The sequence below is a fragment of the Penicillium antarcticum genome (assembly GCF_028974205.1).
Source record: "Penicillium antarcticum strain IBT 31339 chromosome Unknown utg000009l_segment0_segment0, whole genome shotgun sequence".
NCBI lineage: Eukaryota > Fungi > Ascomycota > Eurotiomycetes > Eurotiales > Aspergillaceae > Penicillium > Penicillium antarcticum.
Genome location: NW_026695307.1, coordinates 7,000,493 through 7,020,693, shown reverse-complemented (window position 1 = coordinate 7,020,693; position 20,201 = coordinate 7,000,493). Strand labels below are relative to the sequence as shown.

Genomic DNA, 20,201 nt, shown 5'->3' with positions numbered 1-20,201 from the left:
CCGTCAGCAAGACTGTGGACATCGTATCATTTGCAGTGACTCCCAGTGAGACGATTTGCTGTCTCCACAGGCTTGGATTTGAGAAGCGAGAACACTTGGCCAGCAAACACTGGTTGTACATCAACCCCTCAGTGGAAATCCGCAGTGACACCAGTGCAATTCCCGGGGTGGAGTTCATGACAAGAAAGTCGGCGCCAAGCTGCTCGGCGCCATGAATGATTCCACCGAGAGTAATCCTTGGCGCTCTAGGCACGCATCGGAGACTAACCTTGCTCGAAGAAATCCCGTAGCGACAACGGCCCGGCCAGCTCACAGGCCGCAGAGGAGCGAATAGAGGCATGGGACGCTACATGTGGTAATGATCCCCCCTTATCTTGCGTCGAGGACTGCAGATCGCTAATATATCCCGGAGTCCACGGAGTTGCAGGACGCGCTTGGCTCCGTCTTGGGGTGCATTTGGTGTGAGGAAGATGATGCGATCGACAGGACTGGAGGAGAAGGTTTCGTAGGGCTAGGTTTGTTAAGGCTAGGAATGGTCCCTCAGGCATCCCCCGTGGACTGCAGGTTTGTTATTTTATCTCTTTGTATTTCTGGTGTTTCTCCGAATATTCTTGAAGGTCTCTTCGGGCTCTATCTGACTGTGTCAAGTCTTTTCCCCTTCCAATCCATTCAGATACCACCATGGACACCGAAAAAGGTGCATTCGCAGGATTTGCTGCATCCTTCAAGGCTGAAATCGAGCCTCAACATGCCGATCTTCTTCTCTTTGCATGCTGTTTGACCTCAGGACTTGTGGACAGTACAATCTATAACGGTGAGAGCCACACTGATCCCTGATTGTGTGATCTAGGCGAGACTAACCTTTTCAGCTTACAACACTTTTGTGTCCATGCAGACCGGTATGACCTCAACTCCGGAAGGAATCCAATTGCAATCTGACAGGCCACAGGAAACACAATCTTCGTTGGATTAGGAGCCTCAAACCAGAACGCTCGTCCGTATGGTTGGGCGCGCTCGCTCACATCGATCGGATGCTTTGTCTTCGGGTGTTTCCTTTTCGCGCGCTTACACAGTGCTTTGGGTGCACGAAGGCGTGGATCACTGATGATGTCCTTCATGTTGCAAGCCAGCATCATTATCATAACTGCCGGTCTTGTCCAAGGCGGAGCCATATCGAGTGCACTCGATGACCGGCTGTCGCAGACCACACCCCCGTGGGATCAAGAGGTTCCGATTGTTCTTCTCAGCATCCAGTCCGCCGGTCAGATTGTGGCGAGTCGCGCCTTAGGTTTCAATGAGATTCCGACCGTGGTCATTACCAGTCTTCTCTGTGATCTTGTGTCCGACCCGAAGCTGTTCCTGATCCGAAACCAGAAGCGCGACCGTCGGGTCATCGCGTTTGTGCTAACGCTGCTTGGGGCGATCATTGGTGGATGGGTGACCAAAGCCACACAGGCGATCTCCCCCACTCTGTGGCTGTCAGCAGGGATTAAAGTCGTGGTTGTTATAGCCTGGGGGTTGTGGAAGGCGAGGTAGAAGTTGCTATTTGCAGGTTTCCGCCCTGACTAGATGTTGTTGTCGTTCAGGGCATAATGAGCATGATGCTCTGCCCTTGCATCACTCATGCTTACAGCTTTAAAGTATATAATAAGAAGTGAAAGAAAAGTAGCCCCAGTTGATTATTACTTGCAGCAATTTCTTGAGTAGGTGGCAGTGGGTAAACGACAATAGTCGTGAGAGAGATAGATTTCCCACAGCTGGTTGCCCGCATTGCTACTATGCATTCTCCTCCTCAGAGTTCGCGGTAAATGTCTCTAGGATCCTCTTCCCTTCCTCTTCGTCTTCAGTTTCCCACGGTTTGAGGCCGAAGCAAGTCATGAACTGCGTCCACCCGCCATAGCTTTTGACAATGGCGCGCTCGGCAGGAGTAAGAGGTGGCTCTGCTACAGTCAGTATGTTGTCATAAATAACCAAGGATATTCATACGAAGGGCATCGGTAGAAGGCATGTTGTCACAGTCACAGGGTGTTGTAGAAGAGGGGCAGATTCAGCCCCTGACAACCTTGGAGTTAACAGGGTGACATAATCACAGACAATCTCCCCTGGAGGTAATAGCTTCACGACACTTCATCTTTGATTTCCATTACTATTACCCCATATCAGATCCTATGTCTCTAATATCTCAATCTCCAATATCTCACACCTCGGGAATTGCGGGGGTTTGGTTTAGCCCCTGTTCCGCACGCCGGAATGCATTCCGAGCTTCCACATACAAAAGATGCCTCAGTCCTTCAATTCTGAGCCCTTTTGACCATCCTTGATCATGGCGAGATTGACTATTACCGGCTTTGAAGGCCGTCAAATCACAGGTAGGCTTTGTATGACTCTGTTCGTTGACCACTGCTCACCAAGTAGTTCCGACCGGGCTATTTATCAACAATGAATTTGTACCTTCGTCCACAGGCCAAACCCTTCAAGTAGAGAACCCATCAACGGGAGACAAACTTGGAACTATCTCTGCTGCTAGTTCAGAAGATATTGACAACGCTGTTACATGCGCCAAGGCCAGTTTTAATGCATGGAGAGCAGTTCCTGGACATGTCAAGGCTCAACTCCTCCTTAAGCTTGCAGACTTGATCCAGCGCGATGCCAAGGATCTTGCATCATTGGAGGCTGTGGATGCTGGTGTTCTGTATACCGACTCGATCGGAATGAACATCCCTCAGGCAGTCGGCTGTCTTCGATACTATGCAGGCTGGGCAGACAAGATTGATGGGAAAACGCTCGAACTGGACGGTGGCATCGCTTATACTCATCGTGAACCCTTGGGTGTTTGTGGTGCCATTGTGCCTTGGAATGCTCCACTGTAAGCCTCTATCATTGAGACCATACCTACAGAAGGGGCTAATTATCCACAGAATGATTACTATCTGGAAACTTGCCCCTGCCTTGGTGACTGGCAACGTTTTGATTATCAAATCCTCCGAGCTATCTCCTCTTTATGCTTTGAAGCTTGCGGAGCTGGTGAAGGAAGCTGGTATTCCTGCCGGCGTCGTGAACATTGTCACTGGTGAAGGAGCCAGCGCAGGCCAAGCGCTCTCAGAGCATATGGAGGTGCGCAAGATCGCTTTCACCGGTAGTACTCTTGCAGGACGTAAGATTATGCAAGCGGCATCCCGAACCAATCTGAAAAAGGTCAGTCTGGAACTCGGTGGCAAGGGACCCTCAATTGTCTTCGACGACTGTGATCTGGAGAACGCACTGCTCTGGACCCGCATTGGAATCACAGCAAACAACGGACAAATCTGTGCGGCTGGTTCGCGTATCTATGTTCAGGCTTCAATTTATGACCGATTTATCGAGGCCTATAAGAAAGCTTCCACCAATGCCCCGACCATTGTTGGCAATCCATTGGATGCTTCAACTACCAAGGGCCCTGTGGTCAGCAACGTTCAGCACCAAAAGATCCTTGACTTCATTCGTCAAGGCAAAGAGTCTGGAGCTAGACTCTTGTTTGGTGGTGATCGAATTGGCGACAAGGGATATTTTGTTGAAAACACTGCATTTGCAGACGTTGGCGACAATGCCACGATTATGCGTGAAGAAATCTTCGGACCTGTTGCAGTAAGTCAATACTAATATCATCCTCAATTTCTCGTTGAAACTGAATTCTAACACGAGAGGGAACTACAGAGCATCGCCAAATTTGATACCGAAGACGAAGTTATCTACAAGGCCAATGACTCCCATCACGGACTCAGTGCTGCCATCTTCACCAACGACATTAGTCGCGCGCATCGCGTAACACGGGCCATCGAATCAGGCCAGGTTACTGTCAACGCCTGGGCAATGTTGAGCCCCAATGTCCCATTCGGCGGGGTCAAGGAAAGCGGATTTGGTCGTGATATGGGCGAAGAGGCCTTGGAGAGTTGGACTAGTGTGAAGGCTGTCAAGTACCACATTCTTCCCAAGCTGTGAGTTATGAAAATACGTCGTATATCGAATTTGAAATTGTTGTCTATGTCTTGTGTCTCAAATTGCTATATATTCTCAATATCAAAACCCCTAAGTACCAGAAATGGGTTGCATTTTGTGGAAGACATTTTTGGGATCATACTTGGCCTTTACTTGCTTCAATCGACCGAGGTTTTCGCCGTAGATATTAGCCACCGCAGCATCGCCAGCTAGACATAAGATCAGCAATAATCATGTATAAGATGGCGAAAGCACTCACGCTCGGCGTAGTTAATGTATTGAGGCACACTCGATCCTGCACTTTGGCCAGTCCTGGCATCCAACTCGGTTTTCCACTTAGACTGCACTTCGCGTGCCCAAGTTCGGTGCTCCAGGTCTTTGGACGCGTCAGTCCATCTTAGACAGACAATGCCATTCTGAGTCGAATTGCGGCTTGCGAGTGCGGTTGCATCCAGTGGCACCTCACAGATCTTGCGCATGTCAGTAAACTCCAGAATGATTGCAGAACTCTTGAGATCTGCATCGGACTGGATTTTGGCCATAACATCGTTGAAAATTACTCGGGCGAATTCAGGATCTAACGGCGGCTCAAAGAAAACTCCCTTGAAGGATTTGCGATCACCATAAGTTGCCTGGGGGTTTTGCAGGGTGTTGACTACCGAGTATGGGATCATATCAAGCGTGTTAAGAACTGGCTCGAGGGTTGTCAGTCCCGAAAATCGTGCCTGGCCTTCTTCACGCGTGCCATTGTAGAAGCAGATGACAATAATCATGGGAGAACCATCGGGTGAGAGTGCAAAGAAACACATAGCCCCAGAGCGCGCATCAGGTTGCGCCAAAGAGCCATTGAGCTGCTCAATAATGCCTTCCAGCTTGTCCGCCGTGAATCCCAAGACACCGGAGAACACTGGTGCGGTCTGGTCATAAGCCTGGTAGGTGAAGTCGACCACAACACCAAAGTTATAGCCCGCGCCTCGCAAACCCCAAAATAAGTCAGGATTCTCACTGGCAGAAGCTGTTACAACACTGCCGTCCGCTAAAACCACGGTCGCAGAGAGCAGATTGTCGATGGTGAGGCCATATTGGCCACTCAGCCATCCGTAACCTCCTCCCAACGTGAGTCCCCCAACTCCTGTGTGATTCACAGTTCCTCCAACAGCGGCCAATCCATGAACTGCACCGGCTTCATCGACCTCTTTCCAGGTCGCTCCACCTTGGGCAGTGATGTTCTTTCGTGTGGTGTCCACCGTGACTTGTTTCATGCGCGACAGATCAATCACCAAGCCACCATCACTTGAGCTGGTGCCGGCAGTCGAATGGCCTCCGCCTTTGACAGCGATATCAATATTGTTTTCCTGGGCCCACAAAATGGCAACGGAGACATCATTCGCCTCAGTTGGCTGAACTACAACGCCCTGCAACACGTCAGTCAGGCGTCTTACCCGGAGATTATGTCTCCTACCGCATCTTTGATTCCAGTGTCTGACCAGCGGATGAGACTCTCCCGATACTTGTCCGAGTCAGGAGTATAGACAGTCGAAGCTGTTAGACGGCTTTGAAGCTCTTGGATGGCGTTAGACATGTTTATGATGTACGAAGAGAGAACCCCGCCCGGAAACACATCTCCACTTTGAATCGACGCGATTTGGGCTGATTCATATTTGTGCATTGTCTATTGCAGTACTTATATTGCACTATTTAAGAGTCTGCTGAGAATACTTCGCAAACAACTCTGGATACCATCGCTGTCCCACGTCAGGGTGGCTCAAGATCCGATTCCTCAAGTGCGCTTCACCGAACTGCAACCAGTTAGTACTGGCCCTGAACCAACCTCATAACACTTACACAAGAATACAGGGGAGAGAGAAATTCGCTCGGCACGTCTACGGCGCGCTTCTTCTTATCGTCTGTGGTCGGGATGCGCTGCACAACATGCGCTGCAGATTCCTTGAGTTGATCTAGCGTCAGGTCCAGTCTCACTCCCAGGAAGAATGGAATACTATAGCGCGTCTTGGTAGTAGGTGCCTGCGAGTCATGGTCAGCATAGCTCAGGGTTAGCACGTCCCTTGTGGATCGCAGCAACATACAATAACTCGATGGGTCGTGGCCGCGCAGATGCCCCCAGTGATTGCTTCGAATCCCTGTTGAATATTGACCACTAGACTGCCTTGGATGGGTGAGACATCGATCCACTGTCCATTTTTGTTGAGTACCTGGAGTCCCCCTGCATCGTCTTGGGATAGGAATGTGAATAGTCCTGCCGAGTCCTTATGGGGACCAACACCCTGAGAGTCTTGCGCTGCTGGTGGATATTTGACAAATTTTAAACGACTCATGTTGCCCTTGAAACCATCGAACGTGTCTACTGGAAGTGACAGGCATTCGGCGACTAGGCGGACGAATGTTTGTGCTAGGCTATCAATGTTTGTGATGTACTCCTCGACCAGGGGTTTGGCACCAGCATGATCTGGATACTGAAGGACATTAATACTGGTATTCTGTGACTCCCAACATAGACTTGCCTGGTTGGGTCCTTCAAGCATCTGCCAGAAGGGATCTCCTTCCATCCATGGCTTCACTCCAGGCGTGCCAAAATCGAATTGCTAGGAACATTAGATCTTCGTTCGTGTCTGATGGCTCAGAGAAAACAAACCTCACGAAGGTCTGTTTTTGCTGCAGTTGTCTCGGCCCCCAGACGTGTATATCCTAGAAAGGATGGCGAGTTGATCATATTACAGTCCTCTTTGACCTCTGGGGACAACGCAAATAGCTCAGGTAGACGCTCATGGGTGCGCTTGATGATGCCCTACCTCTGACGTGTGAGCGTATTTCTCCATCGAATGGCGAGAGATCGCACCTCTAATCCCGTATTCGTCACGTATAGGAACCCGACGACGAATATTGCATCACGCAGCTTCCCAAGTTCCTCGTTCTTCGTCACAGGGTCATGCAGCCGGGCGAAATCAACTACCGGCACGGATGAAAAGGTCTCTGCCATTCCGCCTATGATATACTGCTCAATGTGAAGTGAACAAATGCAAATGATCCGATGCCGCAATTTCCCCGCAAATAGCAGGGATTACTCAGCCACTGTTGCTGCAGGTGAAGTCTGCTCGATTGCAGGGAGATATTCCGCTTTTTCCAATTGGCGAAGCAAGCGGACAATGGCAGTTGAGCTTGTCAGGCTCAGATCATCACGTCATCTCTCTCACATCTCTCGTGGATGAGGAAATTGCCCATATCCGTTCAGTGTCACTATACATATCACATTGGCGCATTGAAATTATTATTTCGGCTCGATCTAGACACTCGTATGGGGTGTTTGAAACGACCACGCGAACATTATTTGGCGCTTCTCTCCAGAATATACATCAATGGATGGAATTATATCCCACTGCATCTCCGTCCTGAATGCCAAGATCGAAGCGCGGCGCTGAAACCCCGGCAAGCTTGGCAACACTCGTCACCTCTATATCGCCACATGTTTCAGATTATTTGTGGAAATTTTGCAATGCGAAGCTCCTGAAATAATCATCCTGTTCTAAGGTGTCGAGTCGTCCAAGTGGGGGGACTATCAGATGCCAATGCAATCTATTTCTCGGATATTCCGACTCCGTGGCGGGAATATAGCTCGTTTGGCAGTGCCAAGTCTCGTTCTCTAGAGAAACCAGACTAAATGGGGTCCTGCTAATTCTGACCACCCCTGAAGTGTCAGTTTGAGACTTGGTGCGTCGGAGAATTAGTACCCGTTTGTCCACCTTGGTTGAATATCGCGTGGAATAAACTGCACTAGATTATCCAGCAAGGAAATCCTTCTATACCAACGACGACGGGCTGGGGCTGTGCAAGAAGCGCATACCATACAGATGCTCTTGGATAGTATATAAAGTCATTCAACCGACCACGACTTTGACCTCATCATCCACAGAATCACACACTCCCTCACTCCTCCGGAACCTTACAATCTTTGATATCTATCCGACCATGGCTCCTTTCAAATTTATGACAGCTGTGCTGGCTGGCCTTTCCACTCTGGCAGTGGGAGCCCCTACTTCTACCAACGCTAACCTGGGCAAGCGGGCCAGTGCCAATGACGTGAGTATTGTATTCTTGGGGACTCAGCTAGGTGACTGGTTCGTGATATAGCGACTGACTAGGCAATATAACAGGCTGCTACTGGCTATGCTAGCCAAAACGGAGGCACCACTGGTGGTGCTGGTGGTACCACTACCACCGTCTCTTCCTACGCTGCCTTTACTGCAGCAGTCTCCGGCGACTCCGCCAAGGTTGTCTACGTTAGTGGGCCTATTACCAAGACTGCCGATCAAGTCCGTGTTGGCAGCAACACCAGTATCATTGGCAAGGACTACACTGCCATGCTCACTGGCTTCGGCATGTATGTTGGTCCTCCCCGTATGAAGTGGATATACTAACTCTACTTAGCTTGGTCAAGGGGGAATCCAATGTTATCATCCGTAACTTGGGTGTGAAGAAAGTCCTTGCTGACAACGGTGATGCCATTGGCATTCGTAAGTGCAAATCCGAGATTCGTTATGATATATCGCACACACTAACTTGCTTCAGAAAAATCTACCAACGTTTGGATCGATCACTGCGATGTCTCTTCCGACCGGGACAATGGCAAGGACTACTATGATGGTCTGATCGATGTGCGTAATACTACTGGGTGTGAGAATGTCACATATACTAATATGGTGTAGATCACTCACGCTGCCGACTATGTCACTGTTTCCAACACCTTCTTACACGACCACTACAAGGCGTCTCTCATTGGACACTCTGACAGCAACGGCGATGAAGACACCGGCTACCTTCACGTCACCCAGAACAACAATTACTGGTACAACATCAACTCTCGCGCTCCTTCTTTCCGCTTCGGTACCGGTCACGTCTACAACAGCTACTTCTTGGACGTCAGCGACGGAATCAACACCCGTGACGGTGCTCAGCTTCTGGTTGAGTCCAACGTCTTTAGCGGCAGCAAGAAGCCTCTCTACTCCACCGATGAGGGCTATGCTGTGGCTAAGGACAACGACTTTGGCACTGGCTCGAACACTGCTCTGACCGGCACCTTGACCTCCGTGCCCTACAGCTACAACCTTCTTGGCTCCGCCAAGGTCCAGGCCGGTGTTGTTGGCACTGCTGGCCAGACCTTGACTTTCTAAGCGCTCCAACGGATAGGAAATATCCTATGAGTCGTTGATGCCCGTACCAAGTGACTTGTCTTCTTTGGATCGAGCCGCACTCGTTATTCGGCTTACTCCTATTGTGAGATAGTGGCCAGGCTCTATTCTACCCATCAATTCGATTGATTTGTTTGAGGAAACTCCTAGTAATAAGTCTCAATAGCTGGCTGTAAAGATTCAATTGCTTCACGGGTATCCATTAAAACATTCACACGCTCCGGCTCATGCAAGCAACCTAAACACCCCCACATCCCTTCCCAATGCTATATTATCCCTTCATGGGGCTTGATCTTTCAAAAAAGAGTTGAGTGATACTAAATCTTCACTGGGAGCTGGTGTGGGAAGTGCAATTTTAGCTGCATCAAATTGCCATGCTGCTTCCCGCTGATCGCGATTGTTCCGGAGGAACAAAGGCATCGTCCACTCCTTGAGTCTTCCTTCTAACAGGCCCATGTCTCTGTTTCGATCCCACATGCGGTGGGACTCCTTGAATGCACGATTGATTGTGTCACGACGAAGAGTTTCGTATGCGTCGAAGACCTCTGACAAGGGTTCTGAGCGATAGCGAACTAGAATCCGAGCAAACAAGATGGCGTCGTCCAACGCATACGCAGCGGACTCATCACGTGGAGGCATCTTTCATGTTAGCGTGCTTCAAGTGGATCGTGGTGGAATACATACTGCATGTGCTGCGTCACCTAGCAGAATCGATCGCTCGGTGCACCAACGCCCTCCTGGGCGGACTTGGAAAACGGGGTAGAGCATCCAGTCCGCCTTGCTCTCGATCATTTCCCGAATGCAAGGCATGGCAGATTTGCCAAAGCGATCTCTCATCTCCTCCCGGAGAGCACATCGAATCCTGTTCTGCGTAGCCCAATCTTGGCCGGGCTCTATCCGATAGCGACTCAAAGCTTCCTGGCCGAACTGGACGATGGCAGCAGCGAAGATTTGATCATTATCACGGTCGCAATAGCTAGTCAACATTGAGCCATGTCGCGAGATGTTCAATGCTGAAGATCGGAAATGGATGCGTGATGAAATAGTATCGGTCTGAATTGAGGCCTGCAGGAATGAGATTCCTGTATATTCTGACTGTCGATCAGGGTCGACGAAGTTTGTCCGAACAGCAGAGTGAACACCATCACAGCCAATGATCAGATCACCAACGGCTTTTGTTCCATCTTGGAAATGCAGAGTAGCTGTGTCATCGTCCTCCTCGCCTTTCACGATTTTCTTGCCAAAGATAATCTCAACATTGCGCGTTCGCTCCACCACAGTCAACATCGCAACTGAAAGAATAATGCGCATCACTCGTCGGCCCTTGTATCCCCCAAATCCGTTGCCATTGTGATCCGTGAAGTCGATGGAGCCGATAGATCGGCCGGAACGCATGGAGAACAGCTCGATAGCATCCACATCGGCGCCCCCGTCAGCTCCCATGCGATCCAACTCATCGAGAACCCCCAGCTGAGCAAGATGGCGCTGGGCGACAGGCGTGAGATTGATAGCACCGCCGGATGTGGAGAGTACGTCGTGTCGCTCGTAAACTGTGATCTTCAAGTCGGGCACAAATGGTGACAACTCTCGGGACAAAGCTAGGGCACAGGCGATACCAGCGATGCCTGCACCGGCGATGAGGATATTACGCGGCGGTTGAATCGGCTCCATTGGAATCTGGGGGTGAAAGGCAAATTTCTCACGGAATAAATTCTGCGGCTTGGCATACAGGAGCTATATAGCTGATTTCCGCGGGATCTTTGCTCAATTTGCAAAATTGACAGCTTTACCCCTGTGTGAATATAAAGGTCGCAAAAAGAAAAAGAAGTCCAAGTGTTCGGCCGGGAGAGGCGATCGTTCGGCATTTCACGACTTGATCCGTGGTTGCCGGTGGAGTCGATCTATGAAAGTTGACAGTTGAGTTCCCGATTGATCACAAAACAAGTATACGCTTGAGTTTAATGGCTTTGGGGCGTCCAGTCTAGATAGGGCGCTTAGTTTTGACAGAATCTGAGACCGCAATGTTCTAGGACAGACTCTGTAAGCCGAGGCGAGTCAGACCGGGGAAGACGGAGTTGAGTCCATCTGCATTCTGGACTTCTGGAACCTTTGCGACTCTTCCTATTCGTCTCGGAAGCATACTAGTTGGACGCGGTTTCACTTACGGTGGATTCTTCTGCATACACTTCCTTGTCTTTAATGCAGATGTGAACGTTATTTCTTCCCATTCAGAATTTTACCCGACCAAAATATGGATAGGCGAAAACATCGTCGTCATCTCACATTGAAGCGCCTACCGTGTAAACGCTTCCACTAAAGCCACTTTTCGCATCGACTAAACATCCTGGTCTTCAACGTGTGATTCCCCCTGTTCCGGTACTTTTGATCTCTAGTAAGAGAAACCCCTGTGGGTCCTGTTCGGGCCTTCACTACTCTATCTAACGGCCAACCCCAAACGCCGGTAGACTTTTTCCAATATTAACCGGCGGCTCATCCGGGTTTTTTGCATGCTAAAACTCCACGCAAGACTTTTTACTTGCGGGCCGTTGGGGCACAGACTTCAAGTTCCAAAAGGCGACGATAGAGCACAACGCACACATCCCCGCTGGGTTTAGTCAGCGCCGACATAGGCTGAAGAATTTTGACAGGGGCGACAAACCTAACAAACAGTTCATCTCATAGTATCCAATTTGCTCCGTGGCATATCCCGCGAGAATGGGGCCGAAGAACATCCCCAGAGTCCAGCTAACGCTGACTGCTGAGATTGCTCTGGAATATCCTCCATTGGGGCCGAAGATTCCTGGGTGGGCCTCTTGAATCTCCTCGACGGCCTCTGGAGTGCATTAGTAACAAGATAGAGTCGGAATTTTGCAAAACTTACGAGTGGCTTCCATCATCCCTACCCCGTTCAGCAGACAAATCACAACCCCGGCACAGGTAACCGCAACGCTGTATAAAATCTGGCCAAGATCGCCCCGATTTGCCCAGGGGAATCTCGCGTCTCCTGGTACTCCGATCATCCACAATGTAGGGACAAGGAGAAGAAATCCAATCGCTGTTGGGTGTCGCGTGCCCACTTTATCCTTCAGCCATCCTACAGGGACCGCAAGGAACACGGCAGGACCCTGAAATGCGGCAAACAAGAGACCGGCCGGGAGGCTCTTCCAGTGAAAGGTGTCGCGCACATGAAGCGGAAGAGTCGTATCGAAGCTGGTGGTTAGAAGGGCGAAGCAGAAATAGCTGACCACTCCACCAAAGAAGCGACCGTTACGAAACAAGTAGAGATAGAACTCTAGCCCTGTCTTTTCGTCAACAGTTGGGTGTTCATGGTTGTCCGAACTTGTCGATGGTGGAATGAGAGCATCTCTCTCTGCGTCAGTGCCCGCCTTTACCGTAATTGGCTCAGGCTGCGATTTCTCTAGTATCAAAATTCGGAAAACGATATCAAACACAATGACTACAAGGACACTAGACCAGGCAGTCCAATAGCCACCAAGGTCAAATAAGATCCCAGCCACAAGCGGACCACCGGATGTGCCGACGGAAATAGCAATTGCCACGAAGCCATACACTTTACCTAGGTCATCTGCTGGTACCTGATCGGCAATCGTTGCAAAGCTAATGACCCAAACACAGGCACTTCCAAGTGCCTGCATCAATCGCCCGGCAAAAAGAGCAAATACTACAAATTTGTTAGTCGTTCGGGACGCTGTAAGATACAGCAGGTCACCTACATGAATTGGCCAGGGCGAGAATCAACGAGCCTAGCAAGGCAACTGCAAGTCCAGACAATAGCCAAGCCCGCTTTTTATCAGATCGGTCCGCATAGTGCCCAATTATTGGACTTGCTATAACACTGACCAGCGCACTCTCGGAAAGCATCGCAAGGCTGATCCGCTGGGTGAGCGACGCATCAATGCCCAAGCGAGTCTCCACAATGAAAGGAAAGATTGGAACAAGGAATCCATAGAGATATTCATCTATATATTCAGTCCAGTGACAACCAGATTCTTAGACGGGAAGCTTACCAGTGAGCAAGGCCACCGCCAGGGCTGTGACAATAAAGTATGGGGATGATCGCCATCGGAGACCCCATGGTTCTTCATAGTCTAGTGTCATATTGATCTGTTCCTGAGCACACTTTGGTTCTAAATTCGGTGACTGGTTAGCAACAGACTAACTTTGCTCCAATGTTCAAGGGACTCACCCTTGGATACAAATGCACTCTGCTGAGGCTGACTCACGGCTCACCTACAGCCGATGGATCGCCTGCTGCAGGGTTGCATGCATTATCCTTCGGTTTTAGGCACTAGGGGTTCATGTCGGTGCTCACTAGCATAATTATCTAGATCCCTAACCAAGAGATGAAAATGCATATTGAGTCAGCTCCCTCGGCTTGTTTTATTGCCGTGTCTGTGAGTTTGCTCGCTGTCTGACAGACATTCATTCCGGTTTCCCTGGGGTATACTGTAAAGCACAATTTTTCAAACAGGGAGCCCTTGCATTACGCTATTGAAATCCTGCATGTTTATCACTCCATAATGCACTGACAACTCGGCCCACCCAAAAAACAATAAATACCACATTCTTTTGCATTCAATGCTAGCCAGTAATATTGAAAGATATTCCAATCGGTTCAAAATGTAATGCGTGGCTGTAGATCATTACAGATAATGTTATATGGAGAAACACGATGGCGTAAGCGGCTGATCAGCGACTACTGCAAGACACTACTGCTTTTTGTATTATCGAAGTGTTAAATTCACATGACATTAAAGGTCGTTGACTCGTGATGCGTAGCACCATATCACTTAAATACACATTCGCCGGTCGCCTAGATCATCTGTCCGAAGTTCATAGCCCAAAATTGCAGAGACCGCATTACAGCAACGTTTCAGAGTGGCTAGCAATAGTCCATTCGCCATCCGATCCCTGACTCCAAGTTGTCGACCCCGTAGCTGTGTATTCCTTCTTCCCTCTCACGGCGCGAATCTTGTATGTCACGACACCGGCCATTAAATCGACAATGATTGTTCGTACTTCTTCAAACTGGTACCCGTCAAATCGGTGGAAAGGTGGGCGAAGCGCTTTCTTGAAAGTGTCCTCATCTTGGAGTGTGAGAATTTCCATTTGAGGGAACATAAAGTTGGCTTCTGGGTTGCTGAGCTTGAAGACTGCGGGTGCTGGATCGGCGGAGGTGAGGGCAGTCCAGAGGGCGCGCTCCTTGTTGAGGAGTTCCTCGCGAATACGTTCGTGGATGTTTGGCATGATGTAGAGATATAGGAGTAGAGGCGCAGATTTGCAGTAGGGATGCTAAGCGCAAAGGCAAATGGACACTAGATGTACAAACAGGCGAACTTGATTTTATATAGATGAAGTGACGTCAGATGACGTTGGAGTTAATCTCCGGGGATCAACACTTCACCCGTGGGAATCGACACTTGACTGCTGTTGTCAGTCTATTTTGCACTTGACATGCGTCATGCCCCACGTACAACGGCGTCTGGCACACGGTGGCTTGAAGCCCCCGGCGTCACTGCCTGGCCCTGGGTCACCTGACCTCGACCTCTGAAATTTCATCCATGGAGATATGGGTGCATCTGAGATCCACGGTCTACACATCTTGTGCCTCGTACCTTGTGCCTGAAACAATGTTCCTAGGTTTGTGGCCGACACATTGTTCATCTCACCTACTACATGTGTTGATGAGAGACTGATCAACAAAGACCAAAGCATTTAATGACTTGAAAAATGCAAATTGACAGCAGTAAAAAGGACAATAGAACAGAGAAGAGAAGAGAAGACCCAAAGGAAAGCTGAATCAACAGAAAAGAAGATTGTGCGGTCGGAAGCATGGAACTAACCCGCTCTGGATCCCGTGATATCTGCGATATCTTCACATATCTTCAATATATTGGTCCCTATCTGAATATATTGACCATTGGCATCTCGTCTGGCTATATTCTGCCATACTCAGCTTTATCCTCGGCAACCTCCGATTGAAATTCGTCACCACGATATCGTGATAAGGACAGTTCCTATCAATTGGCCGCCCTTTATCATATGGGTACCTGGATCTCGAACTAAGCAATGGAGTCCCGTCGAAAAATGCCAATCGGAAAATCGGCGGTGTTTTTCTCGTCGCGGTTTCACGGTCTGATGCAGATCCTAACTGTATTCGGTTCAAGGATGCCCACTCATGCGCAAATGGTGTCTCACTAGCGCAGAAGACGCATTACAGATTCTTCAGGATTTGCTCATATAAAAGGCGCGGGCGCCTCAGGAAAGCTGAATCAAGCTCTGCTACCAATTCACCATGCATTTCCTTCAGACTTTGGCCGCCTCATTCCTGCTTGGTAGGGCCCTGGTCGGAGCTACCGGCACGCACAAGGCCTCTAAGCCCATTGCGCCCAAGGTGTTCATCGTCTCCATGGTATGCCCCTTCATTCGAGCTTCCTGTCGCATGACTAACATGTGATAGTTTGAACCCGAAGCTGAAGCCTGGTGGAACATCCCCGAGTTCGATCTGTTGGCCCATAACATCACCCTTCCTGGCCTATCGCCTCTGTACCCCGATGTCCACTGCACCGAGGACTACGAGATCTGCCAATTGATCACCGGCGAGTCCGAAATCAATGCCGCGACCACCGTCACCTCCGTTGCCTTCTCCCCCGTCTTCGATCTCACTCAAACATACTTCTTCATTGCTGGTATTGCCGGTGTGAGCCCCAAGAAGACCACTACTGGATCAGTGACCTTTGCGCGGTACGCTGTTCAGGTTGCTTTGCAGCATGAGATTGATATTCGGGAGCTCGGTAGCAACTATACCACTGGATATATCCCTCAAGGAGCGGACTACCCCGATCAGTACCCCACCAGCATCTATGGAACCGAAGTGTTTGAGATCAACGCTGATCTGCGCACCATGGCTGTCGACTTTGCCCGCCAGGCCAACCTTTCTGACTCGGCCACCGCTCAGGCTTACCGCAAGCACTATGTCACCCCTAGTGGAATGTTCAAGGCTGCTACCATGTCCCCCAGTGTTCTCGAGTGCGATGTCGCCACCTCAGATGTTTACTACAGCGGAAACATCCTTGGCTCGACTTTCGAAAACACCACCAAGATCTGGACTAACGGCACTGGTGACTATTGTGCCACTGCCCAGGAGGATAACGCCACCCTTGAAGTCCTTCTCCGCTCGTCGGCCCGCAAGCTGACTGACTTCTCCCGCATCATCGTCATGCGCACTGCATCTGACTTTGACCGCCCCTACCCCGGCTCGTCGGCTGTCTACAACCTTCTGTACGCCGACCAGGGTGGCTTTACCCCCGCTCTTAAGAACCTCTACGTGGCTGGAATCAAGGTCGTTGAGGGTATTCTCGACGGCTGGAACACTACCTTCGCCGCTGGTGTCAAGCCTAGCAACTACATTGGTGATATTTTCGGTACTCTCGGTGGTACCCCTGACTTTGGTCCCGGACGCAAGGAGGCTCTTGTGGACAGTGGCGCATACAAGAAGCGCAGCCTGTCGAAGCGCCAGCGCCTCGCACGCCGCGGCTAATTGATGTCGCTCTTAGAACAGTGATGATCTACGAGTCGTGTCAACTGTAAACTATTATGTACTTATGATCTGGACCTGATAATGAATTTCAGGGTCTATGTCCTGACGGTTCTATGGTCCGTACAAAATGAGCAATACAATCCAGCTGACCAGCTATTTGAAATATTTATTATTTCGTTCTGTAGCTCCGTACACCTCTGATTCGCTGCTTCGGCATCAATTTCACCCTGAGAAGATATCAAGAGGGAAGTAATCCGCCAATGCTTGATACCCAGCGACATTAGGATGTAGATGATCACCCGAGTCATACTTCTCCAACAGCTGAGACGGAGCGGTTGGATCTCTTAACACTCGATCAAAGTCAAGCACGGCGTCAAATACACCACTCTCCCTGATAAAAGTGTTGATTCGTTGCCGAGTGTTCTCACGCACTGGATGGGAATAGGGCTGTGCATAATCAGAGGTAGAGGGTGAGCCGAACGGAGTAATAGTCGCACCAAAGACCGGAATTCCTAGAGCATGTATCCGAGTCACGATCTGTCTATATGCCGCCACAAGTTGTTTCTCGATCTCGACCTGGGTGGCAGTATCGTTATTCGCGACACCGATATCATTCACACCTTCGAAAATCATGGCATACTGCACACCTGATTGTGCTAGCACGTCTCGGTCAATACGGCTGAGTACACTGGGACCAAGGCCATCTTGGAGAATGCGGTTTCCTCCAGCTGCTTGGTTGAGGGTTGCGATATTCAATGTAGAGTCATGTTTTTGCATTTTTCTCAGAAGCAGATCCGGCCAACTGTCTTATTCAGTTATATTAGAAACGCAGTGGATTTGGTGGATTCGTACCGGTCATTTGCATTTGTAGTGCTTCCCCGGCCATCGGTGATACTGTCTCCAAGTATCACGAAGCCACTGGAAGTAAAAGGTAGCCAAGCCTCGACTCCACTGATGAGATACCTGAAATATGTGAGTATTCGAATCAGTTCCGACAATTCTTCTTCTTACCAATGATCTGTTGTTTGAACAGATGAGTCCGTGATATTACGTGCATCGGTCCAATCTCCAAAAGCCAAGTATGAGGTAGTTCGGCTCCCCGGATGACCGGTAAAAGCAAATCCCTCCTGTCCATTCTCCAGATAAATACTGATCGTTAGAATAGATTGGGCCTTGGTGGGGAGTTTAATCGGATCGGACACTGCCAGTCCACCATTGGCAATCTGGACACTCGGGTTTCCACTAAAACGCAAGGGTTTCGATGATTCGATCTGTATGGCACTGGTCCCTGCCTGTTGCGTCTTTGGCAAAGCAACAGTCACCCTAGTGATATTGAGCTGATTAAGCCCAAATGAGTTGGAAAGACGAAGTCGAAACTCTTGTGCTCCTAGTGAAACCTGCACAGTCTGGCGGATAGTTGTATTGGCGAAGACAGATGTTGATCCATTCTAGATTGGCCATCAGTCTTGTTCCCTGACCCTTTTGATATGGTATCAAAGACGCACAAATGGAGCAGGCGGAAGATTAGCTGGTTCGACCAGTTGAGGCATGGTTGTCCATATGTTCACCCAATGTGAGGATTTATCTTCTTTACCGTTACCATTTCGTGTTGAGATTGGCACACAGAGTACTGATTGCGCAAACAATAAAAGAAGCAGCGAAGGAATCCTAATTAGCACAGTCATGATGAAAGTAGGCAGTCAAATTCGTAACTAACACCCATTGCTGCTGGGAGAATGTACCTCTTCTTTATAGGAAGATCTCCCTTGGATAACCAGCGCCTTCGGATAATGTGGGTAAATATTGCCCTTCCCTATACCCCGCGTATACTCTCCGCACCGGGTGAAATTGCGGAGTATGTCGAGTCGACAGGGATATACATTTGCCTATAGAAAGATAACTCGCGGCTATATTCAACCTTCCCTTGTCTTGATTTCCACGTGGAGAATGCTCGCTCATCTCAATAGTCAAATGGAACGAACATGTGTATAGTTCAGTGGTCCGAAGCTATCTCCGCTAACCCCGCGATGACATCTCAGTTATTAATGTCTCCTCTTCCAAGGTTCTTGCGTTTCGATTCTCCTTCTGCGCTCATTGCAAATCTGCTTGTGTCGACTATATATCACCATGAGTAACATTATCCAATCTCAAAAGACCGCCCTGATCACCGGCGCTGCCTCCGGCGTTGGCTTTGCTATTGCCAAGCTCTGTCGGAGCAAGGGGATGCACTTGGCTCTCCTTGACATCGACAATGACAATTTGGTCAAAGCAAAGGAGATTCTGAGGAATGTTGATCCCAGTCTTCAAACAGAGGCCTATGTATTGGATGTGGCCGATCGCGGTGCGTGGAAAGAGATCGCGGGCCAGATTGGGGCAATATTTGCGGATATTGACCTGGTCGTGCTGAACGCGGGCAAAGGATATAAGCCACAAACTACTGAAAAAGGTCGCATGAATGCTTGGTTAGATCAGGAATATTGGACCAAGGTAAGACGCTAGGCCTGTCCTTCCGAGCGAGGGACTCACACAATTAGACCTTTGATACGAATGTCTTTGGACCTTTGAATGGACTTGGCGTTATTCTCCCACTGGTTCTATCCTCGGGGTCTCAATCTGCCAAGTCTATCGTGATCACTGGCTCGAAACAAGGTATCACCAACCCTCCCGGGACCAATCCCGCATACAACGCTTCAAAGGCCGCGATCAAGAGTTTGACAGAGCATCTGGCGCACGATCTCCGCTCCGACCCGGCAACCGCGCATATTGCCGCTCACTTACTCATCCCCGGCTGGACTTGGACAGGTCTAATGGGCAATGTGGGCCCAACCAGCGAGTCAGACGTGAAAAAGCCCGCAGGAGCCTGGTATCCGAGCCAGGTAGCCGAGGAATTGTATACTGGTTTAGAGAATGGATCATTCTACATCATCTGTCCAGATGGAGAGACCGATCGGGCTCTTGATCAAGCACGGATGAAATGGGGAAGTGCCGATGTATACGAAGAGCGACCTGCGCTATCTCGCTGGGAGGAGGACTGGAAGGGCCGTGCCGACCAGGCTATCCAAGCCGATGCCAAGGCTCGCCGTGTTTGATTGACCGGTGAACAATGCACACCTCTAGTTTCATAGAAATGGAGCATAATTGAGTTATATTCATGCACATCGTAGTATATCTCGTGTCCAAATTGGGACGCCGCTCGCACGACCCAAGCACGACCCAATCAGACTAGGCATATGATGAGGAACGTGGGGAATGCGGAAAATCAGTCATATAAGAATCCACTATTGACTCCTAATGAGTCATTAGGAGTAATACTCTTAGTTCATCATCGCAGACAAGCTAGCCAGTCATGTTTAGTTATGGGGTTCCGCGGGCTCAGGGGGTCGAAGGTAGGACATGCGAGAGGAATATATAAACACAGGATGGAAGACTTGAACTAGATCTCAATATCAGAAAATATCAAT

At 49.6% G+C, this 20,201-nt stretch overlaps 11 protein-coding genes across 11 annotated transcripts; 5 read left to right on the top strand and 6 right to left on the bottom strand.

Moving 5' to 3' along the window:
- Positions 1-681: 681 nt before the first annotated feature.
- Positions 682-1,536, top strand: N7508_011014 (YoaK family protein; the record flags this gene model as incomplete). The annotated part of the gene is made up of 3 exons (XM_058469074.1): positions 682-814; positions 870-899; positions 950-1,536. 3 exons carry the CDS (start codon positions 682-684, stop codon positions 1,534-1,536), a joined length of 750 nt encoding a protein of 249 aa, XP_058316920.1.
- Positions 1,537-1,776: 240 nt separating this feature from the next.
- N7508_011013 (uncharacterized protein) lies at positions 1,777-2,008 on the bottom strand (the record flags this gene model as incomplete). The annotated part of the gene is made up of 2 exons (XM_058469073.1): positions 1,777-1,940; positions 1,987-2,008. The coding sequence occupies 2 exons, from the start codon at positions 2,006-2,008 to the stop codon at positions 1,777-1,779; spliced, it is 186 nt and encodes a 61-aa protein (XP_058316919.1).
- A 315-nt stretch (positions 2,009-2,323) lies between these two features.
- Positions 2,324-3,978, top strand: N7508_011012 (putative aldehyde dehydrogenase; the record flags this gene model as incomplete). Its single annotated transcript, XM_058469072.1, has 4 exons — positions 2,324-2,369; positions 2,416-2,866; positions 2,919-3,624; positions 3,694-3,978. The coding sequence occupies 4 exons, from the start codon at positions 2,324-2,326 to the stop codon at positions 3,976-3,978; spliced, it is 1,488 nt and encodes a 495-aa protein (XP_058316918.1).
- Positions 3,979-4,065: 87 nt separating this feature from the next.
- On the bottom strand, positions 4,066-6,973 carry N7508_011011 (uncharacterized protein; the record flags this gene model as incomplete). Its single annotated transcript, XM_058469071.1, has 8 exons — positions 4,066-4,184; positions 4,235-5,390; positions 5,438-5,647; positions 5,730-5,774; positions 5,821-6,000; positions 6,063-6,578; positions 6,629-6,781; positions 6,833-6,973. 8 exons carry the CDS (start codon positions 6,971-6,973, stop codon positions 4,066-4,068), a joined length of 2,520 nt encoding a protein of 839 aa, XP_058316917.1.
- A 986-nt stretch (positions 6,974-7,959) lies between these two features.
- On the top strand, positions 7,960-9,161 carry N7508_011010 (pectate lyase family protein; the record flags this gene model as incomplete). The annotated part of the gene is made up of 5 exons (XM_058469070.1): positions 7,960-8,070; positions 8,145-8,371; positions 8,419-8,504; positions 8,560-8,645; positions 8,697-9,161. 5 exons carry the CDS (start codon positions 7,960-7,962, stop codon positions 9,159-9,161), a joined length of 975 nt encoding a protein of 324 aa, XP_058316916.1.
- Positions 9,162-9,458: 297 nt separating this feature from the next.
- On the bottom strand, positions 9,459-10,850 carry N7508_011009 (FAD-dependent oxidoreductase; the record flags this gene model as incomplete). Its single annotated transcript, XM_058469069.1, has 2 exons — positions 9,459-9,818; positions 9,864-10,850. The coding sequence occupies 2 exons, from the start codon at positions 10,848-10,850 to the stop codon at positions 9,459-9,461; spliced, it is 1,347 nt and encodes a 448-aa protein (XP_058316915.1).
- A 944-nt stretch (positions 10,851-11,794) lies between these two features.
- On the bottom strand, positions 11,795-13,298 carry N7508_011008 (uncharacterized protein; the record flags this gene model as incomplete). Its single annotated transcript, XM_058469068.1, has 4 exons — positions 11,795-12,012; positions 12,061-12,861; positions 12,914-13,159; positions 13,208-13,298. 4 exons carry the CDS (start codon positions 13,296-13,298, stop codon positions 11,795-11,797), a joined length of 1,356 nt encoding a protein of 451 aa, XP_058316914.1.
- Positions 13,299-14,060: 762 nt separating this feature from the next.
- N7508_011007 (nuclear transport factor 2 family protein) lies at positions 14,061-14,447 on the bottom strand (the record flags this gene model as incomplete). The annotated part of the gene is made up of 1 exon (XM_058469067.1): positions 14,061-14,447. The coding sequence occupies one exon, from the start codon at positions 14,445-14,447 to the stop codon at positions 14,061-14,063; it is 387 nt and encodes a 128-aa protein (XP_058316913.1).
- A 1,048-nt stretch (positions 14,448-15,495) lies between these two features.
- N7508_011006 (purine-nucleoside phosphorylase) lies at positions 15,496-16,740 on the top strand (the record flags this gene model as incomplete). The annotated part of the gene is made up of 2 exons (XM_058469066.1): positions 15,496-15,612; positions 15,661-16,740. The coding sequence occupies 2 exons, from the start codon at positions 15,496-15,498 to the stop codon at positions 16,738-16,740; spliced, it is 1,197 nt and encodes a 398-aa protein (XP_058316912.1).
- A 222-nt stretch (positions 16,741-16,962) lies between these two features.
- Positions 16,963-18,290, bottom strand: N7508_011005 (SGNH/GDSL hydrolase family protein; the record flags this gene model as incomplete). Its single annotated transcript, XM_058469065.1, has 4 exons — positions 16,963-17,542; positions 17,593-17,703; positions 17,752-18,188; positions 18,246-18,290. The coding sequence occupies 4 exons, from the start codon at positions 18,288-18,290 to the stop codon at positions 16,963-16,965; spliced, it is 1,173 nt and encodes a 390-aa protein (XP_058316911.1).
- A 577-nt stretch (positions 18,291-18,867) lies between these two features.
- N7508_011004 (SDR family NAD(P)-dependent oxidoreductase) lies at positions 18,868-19,829 on the top strand (the record flags this gene model as incomplete). Its single annotated transcript, XM_058469064.1, has 2 exons — positions 18,868-19,227; positions 19,275-19,829. 2 exons carry the CDS (start codon positions 18,868-18,870, stop codon positions 19,827-19,829), a joined length of 915 nt encoding a protein of 304 aa, XP_058316910.1.
- Positions 19,830-20,201: the final 372 nt, after the last annotated feature.